Here is a 26386-nt window from a genome sequence, read left to right as displayed (position 1 = left end):
CCACTGCACTCCAGCCTGGGCGACAGAGCGAGACTCCACCTCAAAAAAAAAAAAAAAAAAAAAAAAAATCACTCTCTTCACACCCTTATGGAAACAGGATGAGAAAGCGGTCTCTACTGGAAATTATAACCTTTACTTATCTCCTTCTTTACCCTGTTTCCCCTATTCAGAGCTAAAAAGCCAGCTTCACTTTTAGAAATAAATCATCCAAATAACAATCAATTTCAACATTTCTACATACATGTCTTGCCCAGTGAGTATTGGTATTTAGAAGGATGATCCTAAGGACCCACCAGATCGTTAGTCATCGATGACTTAATTATATTCAGAATGTCCAATTTACCAAGGCAGTCAATGTTCTAGGAAGGTCCTATTTTTTTCTGATATATTTTAGAAAGATTTTTCAGAAAGCCCTGAGCAAAGAAAGGAACTCAGGTTAATCATGAATGAACTGGAAAATCAAAATTGCTGTTGTGCCCAGTTCATCTGGGCATTATTGCTCAAAGAAGTTGGTGCTCATTTATGTAGCATTCTGCATATGTTCTCTGTGTGTGCAGGAGTGAAACAGATATGGAGAGATGAGGAAAAACAGAGGTGAACATCCATCTTTCCAAAAGCTTCCTCAAGGCACACAATGTCCTTTGTCAGCTTTGGATTTCTGCATGAAGCCCAGAACACAGCTCTGCAGGACAGCCACACTCCACCCTGAGCTCCTGACCAGCCTCATTTCCAAGGTCACGTTTTTGTGGTTGGGGAACACGGTAACGAGAAGAGCGTGCACACTTACCGTGAAGACCACCTTCAGATTGTTGAGCATCTCAATCTCCTTAGGGAAGCCCCGGCTGCCCCATCGCACTAGGTAGTTCTCACTGTGGGAAGAAGAGTGGCAGCCTGTTACTGCCAGGGTACCTGACATCCATTTAGTAAAAACATTCACCAAGCATCTACTATGTGCCCAACACCATACTGGCTGCTGGGAGTATGCAGGTGTTTAAGATAGACATGGTCCTTCCCTCCAAGAGATCACAGTTGTGTTGGGAGACAGACATTAGACAGGCAAGAGCAAAGAACTATTAACATATGTGTATTTGCCACTTCTATCCCTCTCCCATCTGCTAAGAAAATTCTGGCACAGCTGTCTAATATTTTTGAAGAGCATCTGCATACTGATAGAGGTTATTGAGAATGGCAGAGATGAGAGGGGAAAGGACGTTAGTATATTTTATTGGACATTAAGAATATATTTACCCTTTCCGGCCCATTCCCCATTCAAGACTGAGTAAAGATCTGAATTATTTTAAGTTACCCTTTGAATGTAGAGCTGTTTCCTTGAATGGAATGTTATACTGTGATGGGTCATATAGGGCCTCAGCCATTATCTAAGATACAATTAAATAACTGTTTAAATGCCATTGTGACACTATTTATATAAAATTGTGCTACAGGCTAAGCACCCTTAATCTGAAAATCCCAAATATGAAATGCTCCCAAACCTGAAAATTTTTAAGTGTCAACATGATGCTCAAAGGAAATGTTCATCAGAATATTTTAGATTTCAGATTTTGGGATTAGAGATGCTCAACTGGTAGATATATATAATGCAAATATTCCAAAATCCAAGAGAAAATCTGAAATCCAAAACACTTCTAGTCCCAAGCATTTTAAATAAGGAATAGTCAGCCTGCATAAAGGAAAATTTCAGGATGTTATATGAATGTGTATCAAATGGGCCTGACCTAGTGGGTGGTCAAGGAAGTCTTTGCTGAGGAAATGACATGAAATAAAGTTGGTCAAGAAAAGAAGGTAGGAAAGGGAAATGTTTCAGGCAAAGTCAACATGAGTAAAGGCCGTGAGGCAGGAAAGAGCTGGATGCATCTAGGAAACAGATTCAAGGGGGCTGGGCGCGGTGGCTCATGCCTATAATCCCAGCACTTTGCGAGGCCAAGGTGGGCAGATCACCTGAGGTCAGGAGTTCAAGACCAGCCTGGGAAACATGGTGAAACCCTGTCTCTACTAAAAATATAAAAAATTAGCCAGGCATGGTGGCACATGCCTGTAGTCCCAGCTACTAGGGTGGCTGAGGCAGAAGAATCACTTGAACCCGGGAGGCGGAGGTTGCAGTGAGCTGAGGTCATGCCACTGCACTCCAGCCTGGGTGAAAAGGGAGACTCCGTCTCAAAAAATAAATAAATAAAAATAAACAGATTCAAGGGAAAGTTACAAGAGAAAAATTAGAGGGAGAGGCCAGACCACCTAGGCTTTGTAGGCCATTCAAGGCTTTTTGCCTTGATGATGAGAGTAATGGAAACCCATTGGAGGGTTTTATGAGGACCAGCTATATGGTTCTAACGTACGATCCTTTGCCATCTCACATCTCCTAGCAGCCGTCATGCTGGTCAGTCCCATCACTCCAGGAAGACAGAGAGGTCTAGCACTTATTTAAGTTAGAAGAAGCTTAATATAGTTTGCTGAGTTGAGTCGTCAGATTTTCCATGCCATCTAAGAGCATATAGTTGGTGCTAAATAAGTGCCCATTATTTTAAATTAGGAACAAGATTTTTTAAAAATTCAAAAATCAAGTTAGCCTAAGAAGGCATAAAAGGATTCAGCAAAATTAAAGGGACTTGACTTCCTTTTAGAGCTTTTTTTAATCTCTGATGTCTCATTACTCTCTCTCCAGTCACCCCTAAAAGGTTAATGAGAGCAGACTGAGCAGAGTTCAAGCAGGCAATGGGGCCAATAGCAAAAATGAACATAGTCCCAGATTAACCAATGCTTAAAACTCAGTCAAGTTAAGTGGATCTTTTCTTTTGTGTTTTTTTCAGTTAGATCTAAAAATTGTAGTGGAGTTTGCAGTAAACTAACTAGGAAGGCTCCATGCAAATTTTTTTATTTTTAATGCTTTCTCATTGGTAATTTCTGTACTGTTGTTAGTGAAATGCTTATATTCCAGTACCTTCCATCATATGTGGCAAGCCCCTCAGTGACCCAGCTTGCTACGTCTAAACAGCAAGCACCAGCAATTTTCTTCCAGGAGAAGCACAATCATAAATAAGGAAAACAATTTGGAGGGCTGAGCTGGCCCCATCCATCCTCACCCAGGAAGATCTAGGTGGTAGAATCTGAAGGCTCACAGCATCAAGACAGGTAAGACCTCCTCCAAATGACAACCTACTCGGAGGAACGAGGAGTACTATTCCAACTCCTCATCACAAAATTTTTGGGCATAAGCCTTACTATTAGCCTGATACCTGAACTGCTTCTCTTTTGTCCTGTAAAAATTTACACTAAATTTCCCAAACAGGATCCCTTCAGGGATCTGCTGGGGATCTGACCACGATTCAGTCCAACATTAAAACATCGATCCCAGCCATATTCTCCCCAGTCCACATCTGGGCCACACTGAAGATGTCTTAACCTGCCTATTGTTCACTGTATGTCGATACTGGCTAGAGCAGGCAGGAGCCCAGATTTCTTGCTTAGGGAAAGAGCAGCTCTTCAGAGTGAGACTGACATTGGGAGTGTTCCCAGATTCCCCTGCCCCGCTTCCTGCATTGCGCCTCTTCTCTTCTTCCTTTGCTTTCTCCTCTTTTTACAATTGCTGGTTTCTGCCCCCTTTGTCCTCCTCCCTCTGTTCATCCCCACTCTCCCAGGGCTGGCCCTCATCTCCAGCACTCTCAAAGATGTCACTCAGGCACACTCCATTGAGCATGGCCTGCCAGGTGGCATGGCAGGGAGCACAGTTGCCACCTCGCTGATTCATGGTCTCCCTCCACAGAGCTGGTCCGGCCATCCATCACTGAGATGGGGCCAGCCGACCACACTCCCTTGTCAATGTGGCAGGCAGTGAGCACTTTCAGATCTGTTGTGTGTCATAGGCCCCATACTATTCCCTCTCAGTTGCTTCCGAGGCTCCTGAAACTGCAGCCAGTGAGCCTTTCAGGAACCTTGGGAGTAACTGACAGGGAACAGCAAGGGGCCCCTGCCTCTGACTCCCAAACCATTTCAAGGTGGGCGTAAGGGACCAGGGACACTCATTCTCAGGGTCCACCAAGGCTAAGCCAAGTGAATTGGGCTGACTCTTAAATGTTAGGGACTTTGATGCATAATAAAAAATACCTTTCCACCATAATCGTGCTGAAACCGTGGTGAAAACCATTTAGAATATTTGACACAACTCATTCGTTGGTGACAGACTTACGTGGGAAATAGCTTGTCTTTGGAGTTAGATGGGCCTGTATATAAATACCAGCTCTGCTGTTTACAAATATTTGTGACTTTGGGCAAATTGCTTGACTTCCCTGAGCCTCATTTTCTCACCTTAGTGACACGGAACCATGAGGATTAGATGAGAAAATGTACAGACCCCCGCACATTCTTCTGAGATGGACAGCCCCTCCAGTTTCATGTATGTCTCCAGGAGGCCTCTGTTTACTAAAGCACCACTATTCACCAGGCATGGTGTATTCATTCATTTAATCATCAAAACAACAAGCCAGGAAGACATCATTTTATCCATTTTTCCCACAAAGGCAGAGAGATCATGTTCTAGCTCTTTTCTAATGTGAGCCTCTACAAAAACTTAAAAATTAGCCGGACGTGGTGGCGCATGCCTGTAGTCACAGTCAGTGGCCTCAGATATGAGACCATATCTTGGGCTAAAACCCCAATGGAGGAGACAGGCAGTGGTCACCTGAGAAGAAGGATGGTCTAAGCCACAAGTAGAGGCCAGGAGTCTGGCAGTGGGAGCTGGAGGAGCAGCAAAGTCTCTTCCCTGGAGATTCCCAAGAGTATTTTCCCTTCCTTGAGCTGAGGCACCCAGAAGTTCCCTCACTTCCTCCATTCCCAAGAACAACTTATTAAAGTAGTAATAATAACAGCCACTGCCCCTTGCAGTACAGGCAACATGTGCCAGGCCTTGTGCATCACAAGCTCTTTCTCATTAAAGCCTGAAGGAAATGACCCTGTGAGGTCAGCACTCACATTGTGCAGATGGGAAACTCAGGCTTAAGAAACATTAACAACCTGCCCCACGTTAAGAAAGAGTAAAGGCTGGGGCCAAGATGTGAACCCAGACAGAGCTCAGAGCCTATACCCTTAGCCTACTGCTGCTACAGAGGATTTGGAGCATTCATTTCTTAACTCCTATTTTGAAAGTAGATATGGACAAGGAGCAGTGGCTCACCCCTATAATCCCAGCACTTTGGGAAGCCAAGGTGGGAGGATCACTCGAAGCCAAGAGTTCAACACCAGACTGGACAATGCAGCAAGACCCTGCCTCTACAAAAAATTAAAAATTAACCAGGTGTGGCGGCACATGCCTATAGTCCCAGCTACTCAGGAGGCTGAGGTGGGAGAACCATTTGAGCCCAGGAGTTCAAGGCTACAGCAAGCTATGATCGCACCCATGCACCCCAGCCTGGGCAGCAGAGTGAGACCCTGTCTCAAAACAAAAAAGAAGAACATGTTTTTATTCTAGCCTGTGCTGCTTGTCTGAATCTTGTTATTTCTGGCTGTTTTCTGGCAATCAAAATCTATTTTACAAAACCCTACAACCACAAACTCCACTGTGGGAAAAAACTGGTGGTAAATAACACTTCCACTTGACTCCTACACCCTCCAGAGAAGTTATTTCCACATTCTCACTCAGGCGCAGTCTCTTTTCCAGGTGGAGATTGCTCCACAAGTGAGGATGGAAAGAAAAGAGGCTCTGTGCACTGCTTCCCGTAGTCAGAGAAGTACAGCAATCCTGGACACACCTACCTTATGACCGTTTGCTTGTTGGGGTCGTAGAGAGACATGAAAAGCTCAGCATCTTCCCCAATTCTGCACACAAAGTTTCTCACAAACACATAGAGGCTATGGGTGGGGGATGAGGAGATCCGGGAATACATTCCATAATCTGGCTGGACTTTTGACTGAAAGGCAGAAGGAAGAAGGAAAGAAGATGGAGAAAATTAGCCTAGCACCACTTAGAGCAACAGAGAGATAGTCCAGGATACTGGGTTCAAGCCTGAAGTTTTGGGCATTCCATCCAGCTCTGCCATCAAAAGCTTCTGTAACCTGAATCAATTCACTTTGACTCTCTTGGCCTGTATTTTTCTATCTTGGGAAATGTCACCACTGACCCAGACTTCTTCATAAAGTTAGTGTCATAAAAAGCACAAACTATAAGAGAAAAATATTGCTTAAATGGATTTTTTTTAAACTATAAACTTTTGCTCTTTGAAAGACACAACAGCTAGGTACAGATTTGGAGAAACTTGCAAAACATATCTGACAAAGAATTTGTATCTAGAACATACAAATAACTCTTACAACTAATTATGAGGAAAATAACCCAATTAAAATGGGTAAAATGTTTGATCAGACACTTCCCAGGAGAAAATACAAGTGGAAATGACAGAAAGCACATAAAGAGATACTCAACATCACTACTAATAAAAAAAAAATGAAAATTAAAACTACAATGAGATACCACTACACAACCACTAGAATGGCTAAGTTAAAAAGTCTGATAATATCAAGTGTTGACAAGGATGTAGAGCAACTAAAGCTCTCATATATTGCTGGTAGAAATGCAAAATTGGGCTGGCATGGTGGCTCACACCTGTAATCTCAGCACTTTGGAAGGCTGAGATGGGCTGATCATTTGAGACCAGGAATTCAAGATCAGCCTGGGCAACATAGTGAAAGCCCATCTCTACAGAAAATAAAAAAAGTTAGCCAGGCACATTGGCATGCACGTGTGATTCCAGCTACTTGGGAGGCTGAGGTGGAACAATCACCTGAGCCCAGGGGATCAAGGCTGCCGTGAGCCATGATCACACCATTATACTCCAGCCTGGGTGATAAAGTGAGAGACCATGTCTCAAAAAAAAACAAAAAATTGTACAGCCATTTTGAGAAATAGCATGGCAATACCTTAAAAAGTTATAAACACACTTATCATATGATCCAGCAATCCCACTGCTAAGTATTGCCCAAAAGGAATTAAAACATGTCCACACAAGGATTTGTTTCCAAATGTTAATAGTTGCATTAGTATAATAGCTCTGAACTGAAAACTTACGCAAATGCGCAACAATTGATCAATGCTATATACCATCGGTAACTGGTCAGTGGTATACTGACTCAGTAATAAAAAGGACCAAAATGTTAACATGCACAACAACTAAACCTCAAATACATCATGCTGAGTAAAAGTCAAACAGAAAATTAATACTGCATGATTCCATCTATATGAAACTCTAGAAAAGGCAAATCTACAGTGACAGGAAATTAGGGGTTGCACGGGGCTTGGGGCTGGAGAAGGAGCACAAAGAAACTTTTAGGGTGATGGAACTGTTCTTTACCTTGATTGTCATGACATTTATCCAACACAATATATCATCACGATTTATTAAAGAGTAATTTAAAATGAGTGAAATGTACTGTATGAAAATTATGTCTTAATAAATCTAAAAACAAAATTGCTTTCAAATAACACAGAGTAGCTAAAATAATTTTTTTAAATAGAAGTCAGACTGTTAACCTTTCCTTGAAATCTTTCACTGATTTCCCATCAGTGGGAATAACGTCACAACTCTTTTCCAAAACCCCTCAGGCCCTTTGAGATCTGGCTCCACCTACCTGCCTCTGCAAATCATTGCCTAAACTCCCCTACTGTTCACCACACCTCATCCCTGTTTGGCTTTCCTACTCCTTGAATAGTCAGAATGCAGTCCTACCTCAGGGCCTTTGCACCTGCTGTGCCCTCTGCCTGGAACACCCTGTCCCAGATCACCCAGGCCTGGTGCCTTCACATGATTCAGGTGTCAGCTCAAATGTCACTGTTGTGAGAGGCCTCTCCTGGCAGTGCCTTTTAACATAGCTCCTGAGTCACTTTGATTCACATAACCCTGGTTCATTGCCTTTTATACACTCATCTGGAATTAATATTTTCACTTATTTACTTTTTTATCGCCTTTCTTCCCTTCCCCTTCTGGAATCTACAAGCTCCAAGAGATCAAGAAACCTGCCTGCCATTTAACTACCTGTGAGATGGATGTTGAATGAATTACAGATTTGAGTACAAAACCACAGTTAAACACATGTGGTTGCTGATCATCTCAGGTCATAGACAGATGCCCCTTGAATAATACATAGTCTGGTTAATTAGCCCATTATTTTATGATGTGCTAAATGATTGTATCACTTGGCCAAAGCCTACTTAGTAAAGCTCACCATTTCTTCTTTGATACGCTCTGTGATTTTATCAGTTGCTTCCTCATGTGCATGGAACAAGCTGATGACGCTGGTATTATCAGGGTCCAAGATATTTCCGTCTTCATCTCTGACAATCAAATCGAGCTCAAGGATTCTGTAAAGCAAAAACTGGAGGTGAAGATAAATCAGGGGAGAACTTTAGGCCACTGGTGAGAAGCTTTTTACCAGAAAGTTCAACTGATTTCTGGGGGTCATATAGTCACAGAGAAGAGCTCTACACTGATAGCCTGGGACACTGCTAGTGAGCACATATGGTATAGTAGACCCCCTTTAGAAGGTACTGTAGTAGTGTGCATTCAATTTTTCAAAAAGGTGTATTTTCCACGGTATTAAACTGAAACACCCAACACTTGAACTAGGATGTGTTGCAGACTTGTTCACATCAGCAAGTATTGAAAAAAAAAAAAAAACGTCAGCTGGGCATGGTGACTCACGCCTGTAATCCCAGCACTTTGAGAGGCCGAGGTGGGTGGATCACCTGAGGTCAGGAGTTCAAGACTAGCCTGGCCAAGATGGTGAAACCCTGTCTCTACTAAAAATACAAAAATTAGCCGGGCATGGTGGTGAGCTCCTGTAATCCCAGCTACTCGGGAGGCTGAGACAGGAGAATTGCTTGAACCCGGGAGGCAGAAGTTGCAGTGAGCCGAGATTGCACCACTGCACTCCAGCCTGGGTGACAGAGCGAGACTCCATCTCAGAAAAAAAAAAAAAAAAAAGTCTACTAAAAGAGAAATGGCTAAATCAACAGTGATCTATCTATAATGGAATACCACATAGCAGAGCTTTTAAAATATTATATAGTTTTGCTATGTTTAATAATATCTTTCAGTGCAAAAATCAAGCATGGAAAGATGCATATAGTGTGCACACAATATTTATTTTTATAAATAAATAACAATAAAACAAATAAACAAAAAATAGGCCAGATATGTTATCTGGGTTCATGTATAAGAATAAGCTTATGTATGAGAGAAAGCTCTGAATGAAAAAAGGACCAAACTACCAACACAGGTTATCAGTGGGGACAGGTAGGGGCCTAGGGCTGGAGGAGTAAAGGGGTCAAAGGTTACATGTGCCTTATCTCAATTTATTTAATTTTTTTTTTAATGAGCAGGGTCTTGCTCTGTCTTCCAGGCTGGGGTACAGTGGCGTGATCATAGCTTCCCACATCCTTGAACTCTTGGGCTCAAGCAATCCTCCCACCTCAGCCTCCTGAGCAGCTGGGACTACAGGCACATGCCACCACGCCCAGCCACTACCGTACCTAGCTTCTTTTTAAATATATACACAGAGGAGGTATTTATATATTATTCAATAAAAATTTCAAAATATTGGTTGGGGAAAAACAATCTCAGACATATTGACTGTTACCCACAGCTTGCTTTCAGCTATTTGACTTCCAGGCCACAAGCTTTTCCCTGTTTGGTATTGATTTGTTTCAACTACACCTGTCATCCTGACCGGCATCAGTGATACTAATAGCAGCAAACTCACACAGCACTTACAATCAGCTCACATACAATAAGTGTTTTACATAAAATTAATCCATTTAATTCTCGTAACAACCCTATGAAGGAGGTACTATCAATAACCCCATTTTACAAATGAAGAAAAGACTGAGGATATGAGGACTGATTAATTTGCTCAAGGTCATATAGCTAGTAAAAACTAAGAATACATCTTTGTCCACACTTATAACCTCTCTGGTATGCTTACTATAATAGATAGGAAGAGCTTAGGAGCAGTATATGGGTTGTGGAGTGGGGTAGGGTGTGTTTGCAGAAACTTTAAACTTGAAACTGCTTTTGCACTTGATATCGAGATGAAGAGCCTCAGTTCTCCATACAAAGTAGGTAGGAGGAGGTGGGGCTGATGGATTCTGAGAAGGCCAACCATAGTCCTGCTTGGTTGCCACTACTAAGTACCAGATTCTGGAAGGGTAGCGAGGACAAATGAAGGAAACTAAGTCTTCATCTCTATCAGAGAATCGAATTGAGAGGTGCATCTCTCAACTCATCCAAATGCAGTCAGAAGCGAGCCAAAGTTCACCCATTTGTCCACATTCATTAGGAAATTAACTCCCAACTTAATATGACTCATAATGGTGCACGGCCATGCTGCCCAACGGCAATGCTAAGGGGGAAGAAACACATTCGGCTAATGCTTAGCAGAGGCTCTCCTGACCTTGGAAAAGATGGAGCATTGCCGATACATAATTTAATGCCAAGATCTCTGTGGCTGTTTCTCCTCTAAATTTATCAAAGTGGATTCGGTTCTAAAATACATGAACAAAACATTCTCCTAGGTCTGGCTATCTTGGGATGTGGAGAAGTCATTTGAGGATTCCTCAATCCTTGGACATCAAAATCACTTGGAACTTTGGGAGCTTTGGTAGGACTGACAGGACTCTCGTGACCCAGGGGCAGGAGAGGCTGTCCTCCACAGCCTCTGAATGCAGCCACCATGCATGTTGGGGAGCAGAACATTTAGGCATTCTTTCATCAGGATGTAACCCCAGTGCTCTCTTCTGTTCAAGGAAGTGACAAAATGAAGCCAAGATAAGGGTAGAGGGAAAAGGCCCCACTTTATGCATTTATTTATAATAAAATTTTTAAAAAAGGTAAAATCAGCTGGGCATGGTGGCACGCACCTGTAGTTCCAGCTCCTCGGGAGGCTGAGGTAGGATGATCACTTGACCCCAGGAGATGGAGACTGTAGTGAGCTGTGATTGCACCACTGCATATGCCAGACTAAAAATCTGTGATGGCTCCCCATTGCTGTCTGGACAAATCGACTTAGTTGGTGCTAAAATCCTCAAGGTTCCAGCCCCAGTCCACCCAAGTCTTCCTCTCCGTGGTCATGTCAACCTCTCATCTCCCACATTCTCTCCCTCTGAGTTTCTCTTCTCCATTTCACCTAATAATTCCTGCTGGTCTAGTTAGATTCAGAGTGGTTGTCATCCGCACCCTGACTCCCACCCCCACGTCCTCCAACCTTCTTGCCCATGCTTCCTGCACTCCTAATGTATATGACTTCCGACTGAAAGTGGCTGTTTACTTCTCTGCCTCCCTTATTAACTCACAGGGCTCATGGAAGGCAGTAGAATACAGCAGTTAAGCACTTGAACTCTGGAGCCACATTATCAGTTCAAATTCCACTGCATCTTGAGCAAAATCACCTGCCGTTCAAAAGACCACCAGGATGGCTAAATAGTAGAAAGTATAACCGAGGAGCTCAGCTTCAAAATGCATTTTAAAACTTTTTTCTTGGCCAGGCTCGGTGGCTCGTGACTGTAATCCCAGCACTTTTGCAGGCCAACGTGGGTGGATCACAAGGTCAGGAGTTCAAGACCAGCCTGGTAGAGACTGGTGAAACCCCGTCTCTACTAAAAATACAAAAATTAGCCGGGCATGGTGACATGTGCCTGTAGTCCCAGCTACTTGGGAGGCTGAGGCAGGAGAACACTTGAACCCGGGAGGCGGATGTTGCAGTGCACTCTGCACTCCAGCCTGGGTGACAGATCGAGACTCTGTCTCAAAAAAGAAAAAAAAAAAAAACTTTTCTCAAGACTGAAGATGTAACCTTGAGAAAAACTACAGAAACTTTTTTTTCCTTAAAGTATACCCTTGAAACATACTTTGAAGCTCCATTCCCTTCTGTCTTCTAACATATACTCTCTTACTCCATGCACATTTACTTAACTCTATGCTTGTTAAGAAATTCCAGGGGCTAACTTAAAACAAACCAGGCATGAGAGCACAGCTACAGAATTCTCCCCCACTTAAAGACTGCCTCAAGATGGATCATCTACAGCCTGGCCACTGTCAAGGTGGCACCAGCCTGTGCTCCAGGTGGACCATAACTCAAGACTGGCATCAGGGCAAGACACACAGCCCCTACACCCTGCACAGCTCCTGTATACCTCCTACATCCAGCTTCCTTTTTTGAAATCCCCGCCCTCAGCCCAGAGTTTTGAAGTGGTTTCTAGAGGGATGAGCCTGTATGTTTCCCCATGGCTGGCTTTGGAAATAAAGTCACTTTCCTTACAATGCACTTTGTCCCTGTTACTGGCTTTGCAAGCAGTGAGCAGCAGAGCCCGCACTTCATTACAAAAGGAGAACCTTATTGCTTACATCAGTTTTCAAACTTTGAAGAGACAGTCTCTGGCATGTCTGGAAGGTACTCTCTCTCTTTGAAGAGGGAAAGGACATGTTGGGTTTTATGCCTCACAGGGCCAACATCATACATATTCAGCAGATTTAGGGGAAAAATTATGCATATTTATGGAGACAAGAGCATGCACAATGGGTAAACATGTATGTAACATACATCCCATGTACACTTTGGGGTGGGGTTTATTATTAAAATAAGGTGAAACTTGGCACTTTACATCAAAAGGTGAACTACTGGACACAGTTTGTGGGCAGCCTTAAGCTAGCTGAAACTGACTTAAGGTTTGCAGTTCTTTATCAAAAAAAAGAATGTTTAGCAGGCCAGTCCTCTGTCCATTTAGAGTTATAGTGGTGTGGATGTAAATCAGAGTTAGGAAGGGTCTGATAATTTGCCTGATAGCTCCTATTGTTAGGGAGTTTGACAAGAGTGTGTTTTTCTTGTAGCTGTAGGAATTTAGGGAGTTGCCATGCCAGCTCCCCTGAATGCTCAACCTGACCCATAGGCAGCTGTTGTTTCCTTAACCTTAGAGTCCATCTTAGTTGATAAAGAGGCATCTGTGTTGGTTTCTCAGATCACACACCTAATCACTCTTGAGCCTCACTTTCCTCACCTGAGAAACAGGGTGAGAACAATGCCTACCTCATAAAGTTGTTCTGATACTTCACAGAGTTAATATATGGAAAGTGCTTTAAATGGCGCCTGGTATATAGTGAGCACTCCAGAAGTTATCATTAGTTCTCATTGTTTGCTTTTTGATTATTGTTAAAAACAGAGACTGTATTGTGTCTGTACCCTCTACCCTTGGGGCCTACCAGGTGTGCAAAGAAAGTTTGATATCTGAATGAAGGAACGGAATGAATGAGAGAAGAAACAAGCTCATTCTGATAACTCCTCCAAGGTTCAGTTCCACTTTGTGCCACTCCCACCCACTCTCCCAGCTGCTGGAAGTTGGAGGTGGGCGTTCCCAGGCTGATCCTGACACTTGGCCCAGACGCTGGGCCTCCTGGATTTGGGGAAGCTGGCCATCCCATACCAGAGCTCTGAGCACCTAAACTATCAGGCCAGTGATAAGACGCCCAACTCTCTCACTTGCAGCTGAAGCAGTCAGGTAAATAAGGGGGCCCCTGAGCTTGAGGTCTCAGTCTGTGCCACGGAGCATCTCTCACTTCCCCAAAGGAAACTGACAGAACTAAAAGCACGCGGCTATAGGTCAGAGGATGCTACAGAGGAGGGGCTGGTTTAGGGAGGACCCTCTTTCTTCTTTTTCTCCCATCACCACCATTCGCCCACTCACTCAGTTATCACTCACTGAGCACCTACTATGTGCAGACCTTGTTTCAGGCACAAGCAGACAGGTGCTTTAGACAGTCAACATCCTATAGGATCTTCCACAATAGGAGGGAAGCCAGGCCAAAAAGGAGGCAATTACTACTCAGGGCCTTCACGAGCACCTACCCTGGCCCAAGGTGGGTAGTAGAAAATCAGGGAAGGCTTCCTATGAGTGGTGACCACTTCTTCCATTCCTGGTCCTTCTTCTCAGGAGCCCCCATTGAGAAAACAACATTTGAAGGTCGTAGATGCCATTGTAAAGCAGCCCTCAATTCCCATACACTCAGCTGCAACTGTGCTCAGCTAAAGACATCATGGAACCAATGGCAGTAGCAGCTGTAGGGCAAACCCTTCCTGTCACTTTAGGATGATGTGCTTTATAAGCAGATTTGGACACGCTTGCCAGATGCCAATGGGTCATCAGCAGAGGGACTGTGTTCCTGGGATGGAGACCAGTTGTGAGTTGGAGCCATTGACTTTCCTCTCCGAATCCTCCTCCTAGTGCTTATGGCAGGACAAGAAAGCCTGGCCTGGCTGCTGGGGAAACTTCTCTTTATTCCCATTAAATGGGCTTTTTACTTCCCCCTCAGGCCTTGTGTTCCAGCCTTCAGACCCACTTTGCAGTTCCTTGAGTATGCCATGCTCTCTCATGAGCCCCTGACCCTCCTTCTTTTTTAGCCTGCTTAATATCTCTTTATCCTTCAAACTTCAGCTCAGGGGTCACCTCCTTCAGGAAGTCTTCCTTGACTTCCTTCTCTAAGCCTCACTAAAAGTAACTCTTGCTTCCTGAGCTATCGAACTTATCACAGTACATATCAGCAGTTTACTTGTGGCTTACTCCTAATTGGAACTGTGACCCTTTAGTGGACAGGGACTTTTATTTCTACAGCCCCAATACCTAGCAGGAAATCCAGCCAACTATAAGTGCTCAATACATGTTTGTGGTTGGAATGAATGAACAAATGAACAGAATGTTTGGAGGCCATTCAAAAGATCAGGAGGGAGGGAAGGTCCTTATAGTTCTCAAATGCTATCCAAGTAGCAGAGTGGTGAGGCCCATGGACCCTGGAGCCAGACTGCCTGGGTCTAAGTTCAGATTCTGTCATTTACTAGCTGCATGACTCTGGACAAGTTACCTACCCTACTGAAAACCCTCAGTTTCTTTATCTGAAAAAAGTGGGGATAATCAAACTGCATACCCCATAGAGTTATTATAAGAATTAAATGAGACAATGCCTGTAAAACGCTTAGCACCAAGCCTGGTGTACAATGAGCTCTGATTAAGAGTTACTTATAATGTTATTATCAGTGGGTTGTCCCACCTCAAATAATTGGTTCATTTTCTCCTTGACTTCATAGCATTCAAATCCCAACCAATCTTTACTTCTCTTCCCTGTTGAGGAAACATTTTTGTAATTGTGCATTTGAGTTAGTTGATGGTGTGTGGGTTGGATACTTTAGGATGGGGGAAGAGACGTTAAGTCTCACACTGGGATTTAAGGGAGAGTTTTGCAAATGCAGGGATAAAATGACAACTAAGCTGAAAGTGAACCAGCATGACTATGCTCCCTAGTCCATCGGAAGTAGGTTAAATGAGTGTCCTAAATCTCTCAGCCTGGTAATAACACCGTGTTAAGTACAAGCCTTCTCTCCACCTGCATGTCCCTGGGTCCCCCAGGGGTGGTAACAACAGCACGCAAGCACAGCCATTGGTCACAACTTTCTCCCAAACAGAAAGTGACAAAATTGCATCTAAAAATGAAAGCAAGCTTCTGGGGAGAGAGGGAAGAAAGAGGATAGCTGGGGGAAGAAAACCTCTTTGCAGAGGAAAGAGAGGTTACTTGTTTCCATAGTCAATTTTGGACGTGACTTTCTGCTTCAGTTCCTTCAGCTCATCCTTGGGTAAGGTTCCTGAGAGAAGCTGGGACCTCCACTCCATCAGATCGTACATCATGGACTGCACCTGGAGAAAACGCTCCTTTTTGCTGGCCTAGGAGACAAGAAACAACCCATAATCACCTGTGTTAAAGGGGCATGACCATCTATTTGGCAGGCTGTGCCAAAGTCAGGTGAGTGTGGTCAAGGGCCACGGCCTGAGGCTCTCTCCCAGCCCTACCCACTACAAAAGGATTAGGTGGGGGTCCTAGTTGTTGATGTATTTATTCCCCATGGACCACAGGGATGTCCCAAAAGCAAAAATAAAAATCTCAATCATTTCTTGGTTAAGGAATGAGTGATTTCTGACTTTATCGAAAAAGATATTTATTGAACAGGAATGCTACGAACATCTACCCTAATAGAAGTCCCAGAGCTGAGGCCCTTTGAGGCTGGGAGCCAGGGCCATTTCTCCGGTGATAAAGGACTGCTTCTAGGGCAGCATTCTCCAAAGTGTGGCACCGTACCACCTATGGGAAGCCAGATGGCTCTTCGTGGTACAAAGATACAAGGTCAAACAACATCGATCCCTAGGGTGATTCTCTTCAACTCTGTTCCCATCCTTCTGTGTAAGGGAAAGAGAAAGTTGCAGTTTTATAGTAATATGTCTCTAACACCTCTCACACATTGTTAATGTCTTTTTTAACAAAGAGAGAGAAAAGGTCTTGGACTCAGAGCTTTTGACAGGTACAATAGCAAGCATGTTCCAGAGGCTGAGGCAGGAGGATCGCTTGAGCCCAGGAGTTTAGAACTGCACTGAACTATGATGTCCCCGCTGCACTCCAGCATGGGTGACAGAGCAAGACCCTGTCTCTAAATTTTTTTTTTATAAAAATAATGTTATCTTGTTTTCATCATATTTAGTTGAATAATGTTCTTCTAATTGTGCCAAGTACTTTTGTCTTTCCATTTGTGGAAGTGTGGGTGGTATAACAAAAAAAAGAAAAAAAATATATATATATATATATACACACTTGGTCTTTGTCCTTGGTTCTTGAAGCAGTGCTCCTAAAACTCTTGCAATATCCAGAGTGATAAGAATGTATTTTGTTATTCCTAACAATCCCCTTTCAATGATACCTGAGTTTATGCTAATGAGGTGATTCTAGGTGGGCCCCTAGATAGCTTCAACATGAGGGGCTGGTTGCAGAGGAACCAACCAGGAACCAAACCCCCAACCACATGATTAGAGGGTTGGTACTTAACAGCCCCACTCCCCTCCACCTGTCCCACCCTAACCTCTGGGAGGGGAGGGGGACTAAGGATTGAGCTCAAGCACCAATAGCCAATAATTTAATCAATCATGCCTGTGTAATGAAACTCTGATTAAAACTCTTGGTCAATAACATTTGAGGGGCTTCCCAGAAGATGAACACATCAATGTGCTGGGAGGGTGGTGCGCCGAGAGAGGACACGGAAGCTCTATGCCCCTCTGTGCCTTGCCCTGTGTGTCTGTCTGTTCCACAAGGCTGATCCTGAATTACATCCTTTATAATAAAACCGTAATCATATGTATAGCACTTTCTGAGTTCTCTGAGTTGTTCTAACAAATTATGAAACCAGAAGTGAAAAAAGGGGGTGCCCAGGCAGGGAGGGGTAGTGAGAATCCCTGAATTTATAGCCAAGTCCAACAGAAGTTCAGGTAGCCTGGGAACCCAGGACTTGCAACTGGCATCTAAAGTGAGGGCCATCTTGTGGGATTGAGGCTTTAAACCCATGGAGTCTGGTGCTAACCCTGGGTAGTCAGAGTTGAACTGAATTGTGGGGCATCCAGTTGGTGACGGGGAATCAAGAACTGCTGGAATGATGCAGCATGCTATCTCATTCTTTATGTCTATAGATTCAAGTTTACTGAAAGGAGATCCAAAGCAGCTATTAAGTAAATATTACACAGGTTGTATGCAGATACGGCAAGAATCAGGAATGTGATACCGAAGTACTAGATGTTGAAGGATCTCCTGACTAGAGTAAATGGACTTACCATTCAAAGATTTCCTAAGGGAAAATGCCAAGCTTCAATGGTACGTGTGATTGTGATGTTTTAAAAGGGGTAGTGGGCTGGGCGTGGTGGCTCATGCCTGTAATCTCAGCACTTTGGAAAGCCAAGGTGGGTGGATCACCTGAGGTCAGGAGTTCAAGGCCAGACTGACCAACATGGTGAAACCCCATCTCTACTAAAAATACAAAAAATTAGCTGGGCATAGTGGCAGGCACCTGTAATCCCAACTGCTCAGGAGGCTGAGGCAGGTTAATCGCTTGAACCCAGGAGGCAGAGGCTGCAGTGAGCCAAGATCATGCCATTGCACTCCAGCCTGGGCAACAGAGCGAGACTCCATCTCAAAAAAAAAAAAAAAAGGTCGGTGCGTAGTGGAGATTAACAAAATCTATTGCTTTAGCCACAAGGATACTATTTGCCACCTACACTTTTCTAAAAACTTTGAGAAACATGTAAAATTGAGTGTGCCAATTACATCTTCATATTATGAAATGTCCACATGGGAGTCAACATTTAAGACCACGAAAGGTAAGTCTACAAATCCTGTGCATACACCAACAGGTGTGCACGGTGCCATGATAAACATGCAGTAAGCCTTGGTTGACATTTTCACTCTCAGCTTAATGGTTTGCTTAGCTAATTGCTTTCATTAGGAGCTTTAGAGCATCAAAGGAGGATTTAAAATTAGAATTGCTTCAAAACAGGGAAAACAAATGCAAAAATATATTCTTTGTTTTTCCAAAGTCAAAACTTCTTCATAGATCTGAGGACGATAGCCATTGGTTAAAGTATAAGAACAGTATTTCTCAATGTGTTATCAGCAGACTAGCAAATCAAATCTGAGTTTATTAAAAATGCAGATTATTAAACCCCTTGGGAGGAAGCTTTATTTTTAACAGTTCTCAAGGTGATTCTTATGCATGCTCAAGTTTGACAACTTCTGCACTAAACACCGAAGGTTCACAGCAGACTCCATTGATTATGGCTCTGTCACTAGCTAGCTCTGTGGCTTTGAGAAAGTCCCTGATCCTCTCTGGGCCTTGATGTCCTCATACATAATAGTGTGCACTCTGCTATGTCACCAAAGCCACCTCCACCTGCCTGACTCAATGCTAAACTGAAAACTGGAACCAAACTGAAGATTGCAAGAAGCTTCCACCTCAGGGAGCAGAGTTCTGAGTCTCACCACATAGAGTTGTTTCCAGATGCTTCCCCATTCCCAAAGTGTCGTCGTCACTTCTTGTGCCAGAGGAATTTCTGCAGGAATGATGTTCTCAGTATTTCTATTTAAGGTGGGAGAAAAAGTGGTGTGAAATTGAGACCCAGGTGCTAACAAGATAAAACACCAACAAATTTGCATTAAGCTGCAGCTGCGAAGAAGGGCCTTCCTGACATTAGACTAAAACGCCTCCAATAGCCACACCAATTACATTATGCAAATACAAGGGACTTGCTTTGTTATGTCCTCCTTCGCTAGGGTGGGCTCAGTATTTAGGATTAATCTACTTTAATACAGTTCTAAGGTAGCTGCCAGCAAAAAGTTTGATTCTCCAAACTAATACCCCCTTAGAGTCAGATCTCAACATGAATCAATTTGGATTAGATCTCCCATTGAGTGATGGAAAGGGGACCCAGAAATATACACAGGCACAAAGAAGATAAGCTGAGCAACCCTCAGATCTGCCAAGTCATATTTTCAAAATAAACAGGACAGAGACATCCATGAGCCACTGGAGGCTCAAGTCTGGTGAAGAATGGCAAATACCTTCTTTTCTCAACTGTCACTTCCTTGATGTGGATAAATGACTTAGGAAAAATGCCCTGTTGGAAACAAAACAAAATAAAATAAGAAGATATATCACCACAGAAATGAATGACTCTAGGTCTTTATAATTTTTTTCCAAAAGCTACTGGCTTATAAAATCCTCAGACTTTAAAGGAATAAACCCAGAGCCAGATAGAACAGGGGCTGGATTCTAAATCTACTTGTTTAGATCTGGCTTTCCCTCCAGTTCTCCATCAGTTGCTCTAGATCCCACAATAGCCCTAGATCTCACAATAGCCCTAGATCCCAAGGGATGCTCCAACCCATTATGGCCACTTATCCTGCAGGTGGGCTATAAGACAGTATCGTTTGAAAGACAACCTAAACCACTCACTGACTTTAAGCGAGATGAGAAGCTCTGCTTCTCCCATCACCTGCCCGATTCCGGAAAGCAGTCACTCTTCACAGTCAGAACAACTGGAAGGTCAGAAATAACTGGTCCTGAAGCAACAATGTTCCTAGGTGCATTTGGGCTAGTTTGATTTGAGACCTATTCTGCCTGCATTTATTCCATTGTTCTTTGAGAGAGCAGAGTAGGACCATCCCTCCCGACACAGCATGTCAGGGAAGGAAGAAGCTTCTATTATTTCCTTGCTCCATACATTTGGCTCAGTTAACAAGGTAAGTTTATCAATTACTTGGAAATCCCTTCGTAAATGCAACCAATGTGCATACTGAGGATATCTGGTCACTGTGCTAGATGCTGTGAGAGAAAATGAGACAAGCAAAGCAAGTGCCTGCTCTCATGGAGACGATAGTGAAACGTGAGGTTAGAACAAGAGAACCCCTCAAAGGTAAAAATCAGGCCTGTCCTTTCTGTGTTGACCTGGATATATAGATGAGGAGATGACTGAATGCCACGAACAACTCTAAAGGAAGGCAGTAGAATAAATTTCAAATTTATAACGCACAATTCCACAGAGACTCGAGGAAGGGAGAAATCATAACTGAGTGGCATATCAGGAAAAGTTGCAGGGAGATGGCACCAGAGATGAACCTTAAAGAATGAGGGAAAGCGGGAGGGAGCTGAGGCACAGCGAGTGCCAAGGCACAGAGGTCAGAGAGCACAGGGCACAGGAGGGAGGGATGGGTTCCCTTTGCTGAGGAGCAATGGTGGGAGAGACCTGCTCAGATGGGATAGTGGGGCATATGAAGACATCCAGTACTGACACAAATAAAAACCAGGTGACCTTACCTGTAACATTTTGTGCTTTATGAGGTATCCCCTATACCAGTCTGCAAAAAGAAAACAAAGAAACAGGTCCCTCATTTATTACAAATTTGTTACTAGTGTTTTTCTGTTTTGTTTTGTTTTGTTGTTTTTAACTAGTAAAACTACTGCAAATTGCTTTAGACCTTGGGTACAGATCAAACTCTGGAAGCTCATAGTCTTTGAAATCTGTTGAATTGGTTGCCAACATCTCAAAATAACATCTAAAAATAGACTTCATATAAAGGTGCTCCTGATTTTGAAAAATCAGGAGCCCCAGTAGTGCTGGCCAGTGCTCCCAACTGGCTGGGAGGAGAAGAGCAGCAGGGTCCACCAGACAGAGCATCTGCCTCCAGTCTGCCAGCCTCAATGCAGCCCCTCCCTTGTGTCCATTGCCTTCCTGGGCCCTGTGATCATCTGCATGCTTTCAATTCCTGCCTTCGGGACATAGAAATGCTCCTGATTTGGTCAAACATCCTAAAATAAGACTGACAGTTCTAACAGCAGCAAATAGTGTCTAAAATGCGATTTACAAAAGTTAATTGTTACAAAACAGGTAAGTTTAGGGACAGATAAAGGGACAGGGATTTTAAAAGATCTACCCTTTGCAGGAATATTATATTAAAAAATGTTTCAATGAACAGAAATCCAAATTACACACAGCCCTCAGACAAAATACGCCTGAGTGCAGCAAGTCCTGATGACTGTAATGAGTCCGCTGGCCTTTGAAATGATTCGAACACAGCCAAGGAGTGGCATTTGTCATCTTTGTAAGTAAAACGCGTCTGTCGGGGGCCTCATTAGCAGACCCTCATTACTGGGCTGACAGATTGTTGATGAAATATGTTCCCAACAGACATACAAGCAAGCCCCAAAACAAACAACTTAAAATGCAAAGTCACCCTTCATAGTCATGAGCCAGCCTGATGGCCAGGTCCTAAAGGAAACTCTGAAGCAACAGGGGGCCGTGATAGCTCCTTTTTGAGTGACAGAAAGTGAGAGGAAAGAGAAAAGGAGAAAGGAAGGAGAGAGGAAAAACAGAAGGAAGAAAGGGAGGTTGGAAAGAGAATCTCAGGTGGGAAATAAAAATACCATTCTAAGCACTCTTTGTATATTAAGCCCTTCAATATTCATAACAACCGTATGAAGTAGGAACGGTTATTATCCTGTTTTACAAATAAGTGGCCTACCTGAGGCACAGAGAAGTTAAGTGACTTTCCAAGGATCACACAGCTAGTAGGTTGCAGTGTCAGGTTTTGAACACAAGCAACTATCACACTATGCTTCCTATATTATGAGGGAATGATTTGATGGTTACCTAATACTAATATTTCCAACTTCTCAGTGTCTGAATCTCCAAAACTAAATCTCCACTAAGCTACTTTCCACCTGAATACTTCCAGTGATGGAAGATGTTCTACTTCATGAAGCATCACATTCTATTTTCAGTGGCCTCTAATTATTTGTCAATAACTATTGAAAAATAATCCATAATTAACAATACTGCTTATACTTTCTAAGTGCTTCCTATGTGCTGGTAACTCTGTTGACATTTTTTGTTTTGTCATATTATAAATTAATCTTTACAACAATCCTATTAAGTAGGTACTATTACTGCTTCAGCTCTGCAAATGAAAATAGACAGGCACAGACATTAAGCAGCTTGCTGATGGTCACACAGCTAGTGGGTGATGCAGCTGAGATTTACACTCAGGCAACACCCTGCTGCATTGTGCTATAACAACCTCCTTTAGTTGCCCCTTTTCACCAACTAGATAGAAATGCAACTTTGTAATATTATTATTACCTGTCTTTCACTGGTCACCTGCAACATGCAAAGCTGTATGCTAAATGTTGTACAGGCATTCTCTCATTTAATCCTCAGAGCAACACTGTGAGCTAAGTATTATCATTCCCATTTTATAGATGAGGAAATTGATATTCAAGTCAATTGATGGGCTGGGCCAAGATCATACAACCAGGGTTCAAACTCAAGCTTATGTGACTTCAAAGCCAATCCTTAAAGCTGGTTGGCCACATTGTCTCCCATGTGATGGAGTTAGAGTGCAAATACAGATAAGGTCATCTGGTAGCAGTGACTTGAACCCACATGATGGCTAAGGTCACTAAAATCCACCAAAAAATAGAAAAACAATCGAGGGGCCAATAGATGGTCCCTACACAAAGCTCATGTCCACATCTGCATCTCTGGGACAGGGACTCCATTAAGGTGACTTGTCTTCCTGGATCCAAGGAGTTTGCCTGCTCTGACCCCCAAAACTCGGTTATGTGTGTACGTCTTATAGGTTTCCTAATTCTCAGAGTTGCACCTCACTCCTGACGACAGGATTCTGCTGACACTTACACCCAATATTCTTATTCTGCCTCCCAGGTTCAAGTTCAATCAACATTAATTGTGCACCAACTATGTATATTGCACTGGGCTACATGCTTTCAGGAATAAATCCCCAGGGATTCATTGCAAGAAGGCTTTATCTCCACTTGCTGGATGGTGACACTGAGATCAAATAGGTGGGGAAGAAATTCCAACACATTCTTTAGCAGAAAAGCACCCAAACCAGAATCCAAACCCATGCCTAGTGCATCAACTGCATCAGGACTATCCTTATGACTTTTTTCTGGCATTTTCACTTCTGCCAGGTCATTTATCTCTGACCACTGATGTTGGTTCCCTAATATAGTCACCAATCAGCTATATCTGTCTATGCTCCAAAACATGACTGGGCAGATAACAACCGTTGATACAAAAGAGAAAAATTCCTGGACAATGGACACCATGATCAAAAGCAGGCTCAGTGTAACATGGCATTTACCATGTCCCAGAACCCACTCCTGAGTTCAGCGCTCTTTTGAATTCAATAATAACAAGGGCTTTTTTGCTAACCCTTTCCATGAGATAACCACTTTCTTCAACATAAAATTCACAGTGTGCATTGCTATGGACCGAATGTGTCCTCCCAAAATTCATATGTTGCAATTCTGACACCTGATGTGATGGCATTAGGAGGTGGGGTCCTTAGGAGGTAATTAGGTCATGAGAATGGAGCTTTTATGAACAGGATTAGTGCCCTTACAGGAGAGTTTGCTCCCTCTCTCTTTGCTCTCTGCCATGTGAGGCTATGACAAGAACACAGCCATCTACAAACCAAGAAGTGGCCCCCACAAGAAACGAGATCTGCTGGTGCCTAGATCTTCAACTTTCCAGTCTCCATAAGTATGAGAAATAAATGTATGTTATTTAAGCAGTTTATGATACATAGTAGCCTGGACTGACTAGACATGCATTCTGAAGGAAGATGAGAAAAGGAAAAATTTTTATAATTCTTTTAGAAAATTATAAAGTGCCAAATATTCAAATAATGCTCCCTTTTCACATCTCAAATACAAATATCAAATATATCTAGAGTTTCAAATCCTCTAAGAGTCAAGGGAGGCAGGAGATTTAAAATATCCCACAACATCAAAAAAGAATCCAAGGTCTAGAGATCAGTCCTCCCTATGCCATTTCCAAGCCACATGGCCTTTGGTCATGTCACTTAAGCCTCAGTGTTTCTATCTGTAAAGTGAGGGAAATAACACCTAGCCCCAGAGGAGTGCTACAAACACTATTTTTTTAGACAAGATTAGAAAGTATATGCATCTAGCAAAGGTACAAAAATTTGGATGGGAAGAAAACATACTGATTTCAGGGTGTTACCTACATATGGACAAAAGAAAAAAGAATAGAGGAGGGGTAAAAAGGGATTTCAATTGCATTAGAAATTTTTATTTCTTAAAAACAAATGTCTGAAGCAAGCATATACATACGTGTGTGTATATACATATAAACATGTGTATATACATATAAACACACACATATATATAAGTTCTCCCACTACCATATTTATATATAAACATATATAAATATGCTGATATTTATATGAGTGATGAGTGCTTAGGAGTGCTTTTTCTTTCTTGTGTGTTGAAATATATAATAATATTGAGATCAAATGGAAGCTTGTACCTATCACTGGTTGATATGATTTGGCTTTGTGTCCCCACCCAAATCTCAGACCAAATTTTAATCCCCTTATGTCAGAGGAGGGACCTGGTGGGAGGTGATTGGATCATAGGGGTGATTTCCCTCATGCTGTTCTGGTGATAGCGAGTTCTCATGAGATCTGGTGGTTTAAAAGTGTGACACTTCCCCCTTGCTCTCTCTCTCTCCTGCTGCCATGTAATATATGCCTGCTTCCCCTTCACCTTCCACCATGATTGCAAGTTTCCTGCGGCCTCTTTAGCCATGCAGAACTGCAAGTCAATTAAACCTCTTTTCTTCATAAATTACCCAGTCTCAGGTAGTTCTTTGTAACAGTGTGAAAACAGAATAATACAGAAACTTGGTACTGAGAGAAGTGGGGGACTGCTATAAGACACCTGAAAATCTGGAATCAATTTTGGAACTGGGTAACAGGCAGAGGTTGGAACAGTTTAAAGGGCTCAGAAAAAGATAGAAAGATGTGGGAAAGTTTGGAACTTCCTAGAGACTTGTTGAATGGTTTTGACCAAAATACTGATAGTGATATGGACAATGAGATCCAGGATGAGGTGGTCTCAGATGGAAACGAGGAACTTCTTAGGAACTGGAGCAAAGGTCACTCCAGCTATGCTTTGGCAAAAGACTGGCAGCACTTTGCCCCTGCCCTAGAGATCTGTAGAAATCTGAACTTAAGAGAGATGATTTAGGGTATCTGGCAGAATAAATTTCTAAGCAGCATAGCATTCGGGATTTGACTTGGCTGTTTCTAAAAGTATATAGTCATATGCATTCACAAAGAGATGGTCTGAAATTGGAAATTATGTTTAAAAGGGAAGCAGAGAGTAAAAGTTTGGAAAATTTTCAGCCTGACCATGTGGTAGAAAAGAAAAACCCATTTTCTGTGGAGAAATTCAAACGAGCTGCAGAAATTTACATAAGTAACAAGGAGCTGAATGTTAACAGCCAAGATAATAGGGAAAATGTCTCCAGGGCATTTCAGAGATCTTCACATCAGCCCCTCCAATCACAGGCCCAGAGGCCTAGGAAGGAAAAATGGTTTTGTGGGCTGGGCCCAAGGCCCTGTCACTGTGCAGCCTCAGGACTTGGCACCCTGTATGCCAGCCACTCCACCTCCAGCTATGGCTAAAAGGGACCAAGGTACAGCTCAAACTGTTGTTTCAGAGGGTTCAGACCCCAAGATTTGGTGGCTTTCATGTGGTGTTAGGCCTGCAGGTGCACGGGAGACAAGAGTTGAGCTTTGGGAATCTCTGCTTAGATTTCAGAGGATGTATGGAAATGCCTAGATGTCCAGGCAGAAGTCTTCTGCAGGGGCAGAATCTTCATGGATAACCTCTACTAGGGCAGTGCAGAGAGGAAATGTGGGGTTGGAGCCCCCACACAGAGTCCCCAGTGAGGCACTGCCTAGTGGAGCTGTGAGAATAGGGTCACCATTCTCCAGACCCCAGAACGGTAGATCCACCAACAGCTTGCACTGTGTGCCTAGAAAAGCTGCAGGTACTCAATACCAGCTTGTGAAAGAAGCTGTGGGGGCTGTACCCTGCAATGCCACAGAGGCAGAGCTGCCCAAGGCCTTGGGGGCCCATCCCTTGC

General features: G+C 43.1%; 1 protein-coding gene across 3 annotated transcripts in view; it reads right to left on the bottom strand.

Annotated features, from left to right (window-relative positions):
- The window catches only part of DOCK2 (dedicator of cytokinesis 2), a 442316-nt gene that overhangs the window by 389935 nt on the left and 25995 nt on the right, over positions 1-26386 (bottom strand). For 2 of the 3 annotated variants that reach the window (XM_009241272.4, XM_024247240.3), the window contains exons 3-9: positions 20722-20762; positions 19467-19522; positions 18888-18984; positions 15612-15760; positions 8227-8362; positions 5764-5918; positions 788-869 (exon numbers count right to left, since the gene is read on the bottom strand). In XM_009241272.4, the coding sequence (XP_009239547.4) occupies positions 788-869; positions 5764-5918; positions 8227-8362; positions 15612-15760; positions 18888-18984; positions 19467-19522; positions 20722-20762 (716 nt within the window). Of the gene's footprint in view, positions 1-787; positions 870-5763; positions 5919-8226; positions 8363-15611; positions 15761-18887; positions 18985-19466; positions 19523-20721; positions 20763-26386 lie in introns of those variants that run through there. The other variant, XM_054556208.2, reaches the window with a different exon arrangement.

Source organism: Pongo abelii, chromosome 4 (assembly GCF_028885655.2).
Source record: "Pongo abelii isolate AG06213 chromosome 4, NHGRI_mPonAbe1-v2.0_pri, whole genome shotgun sequence".
NCBI lineage: Eukaryota > Metazoa > Chordata > Mammalia > Primates > Hominidae > Pongo > Pongo abelii.
This window is presented reverse-complemented; position numbering and strand designations above follow the sequence as displayed.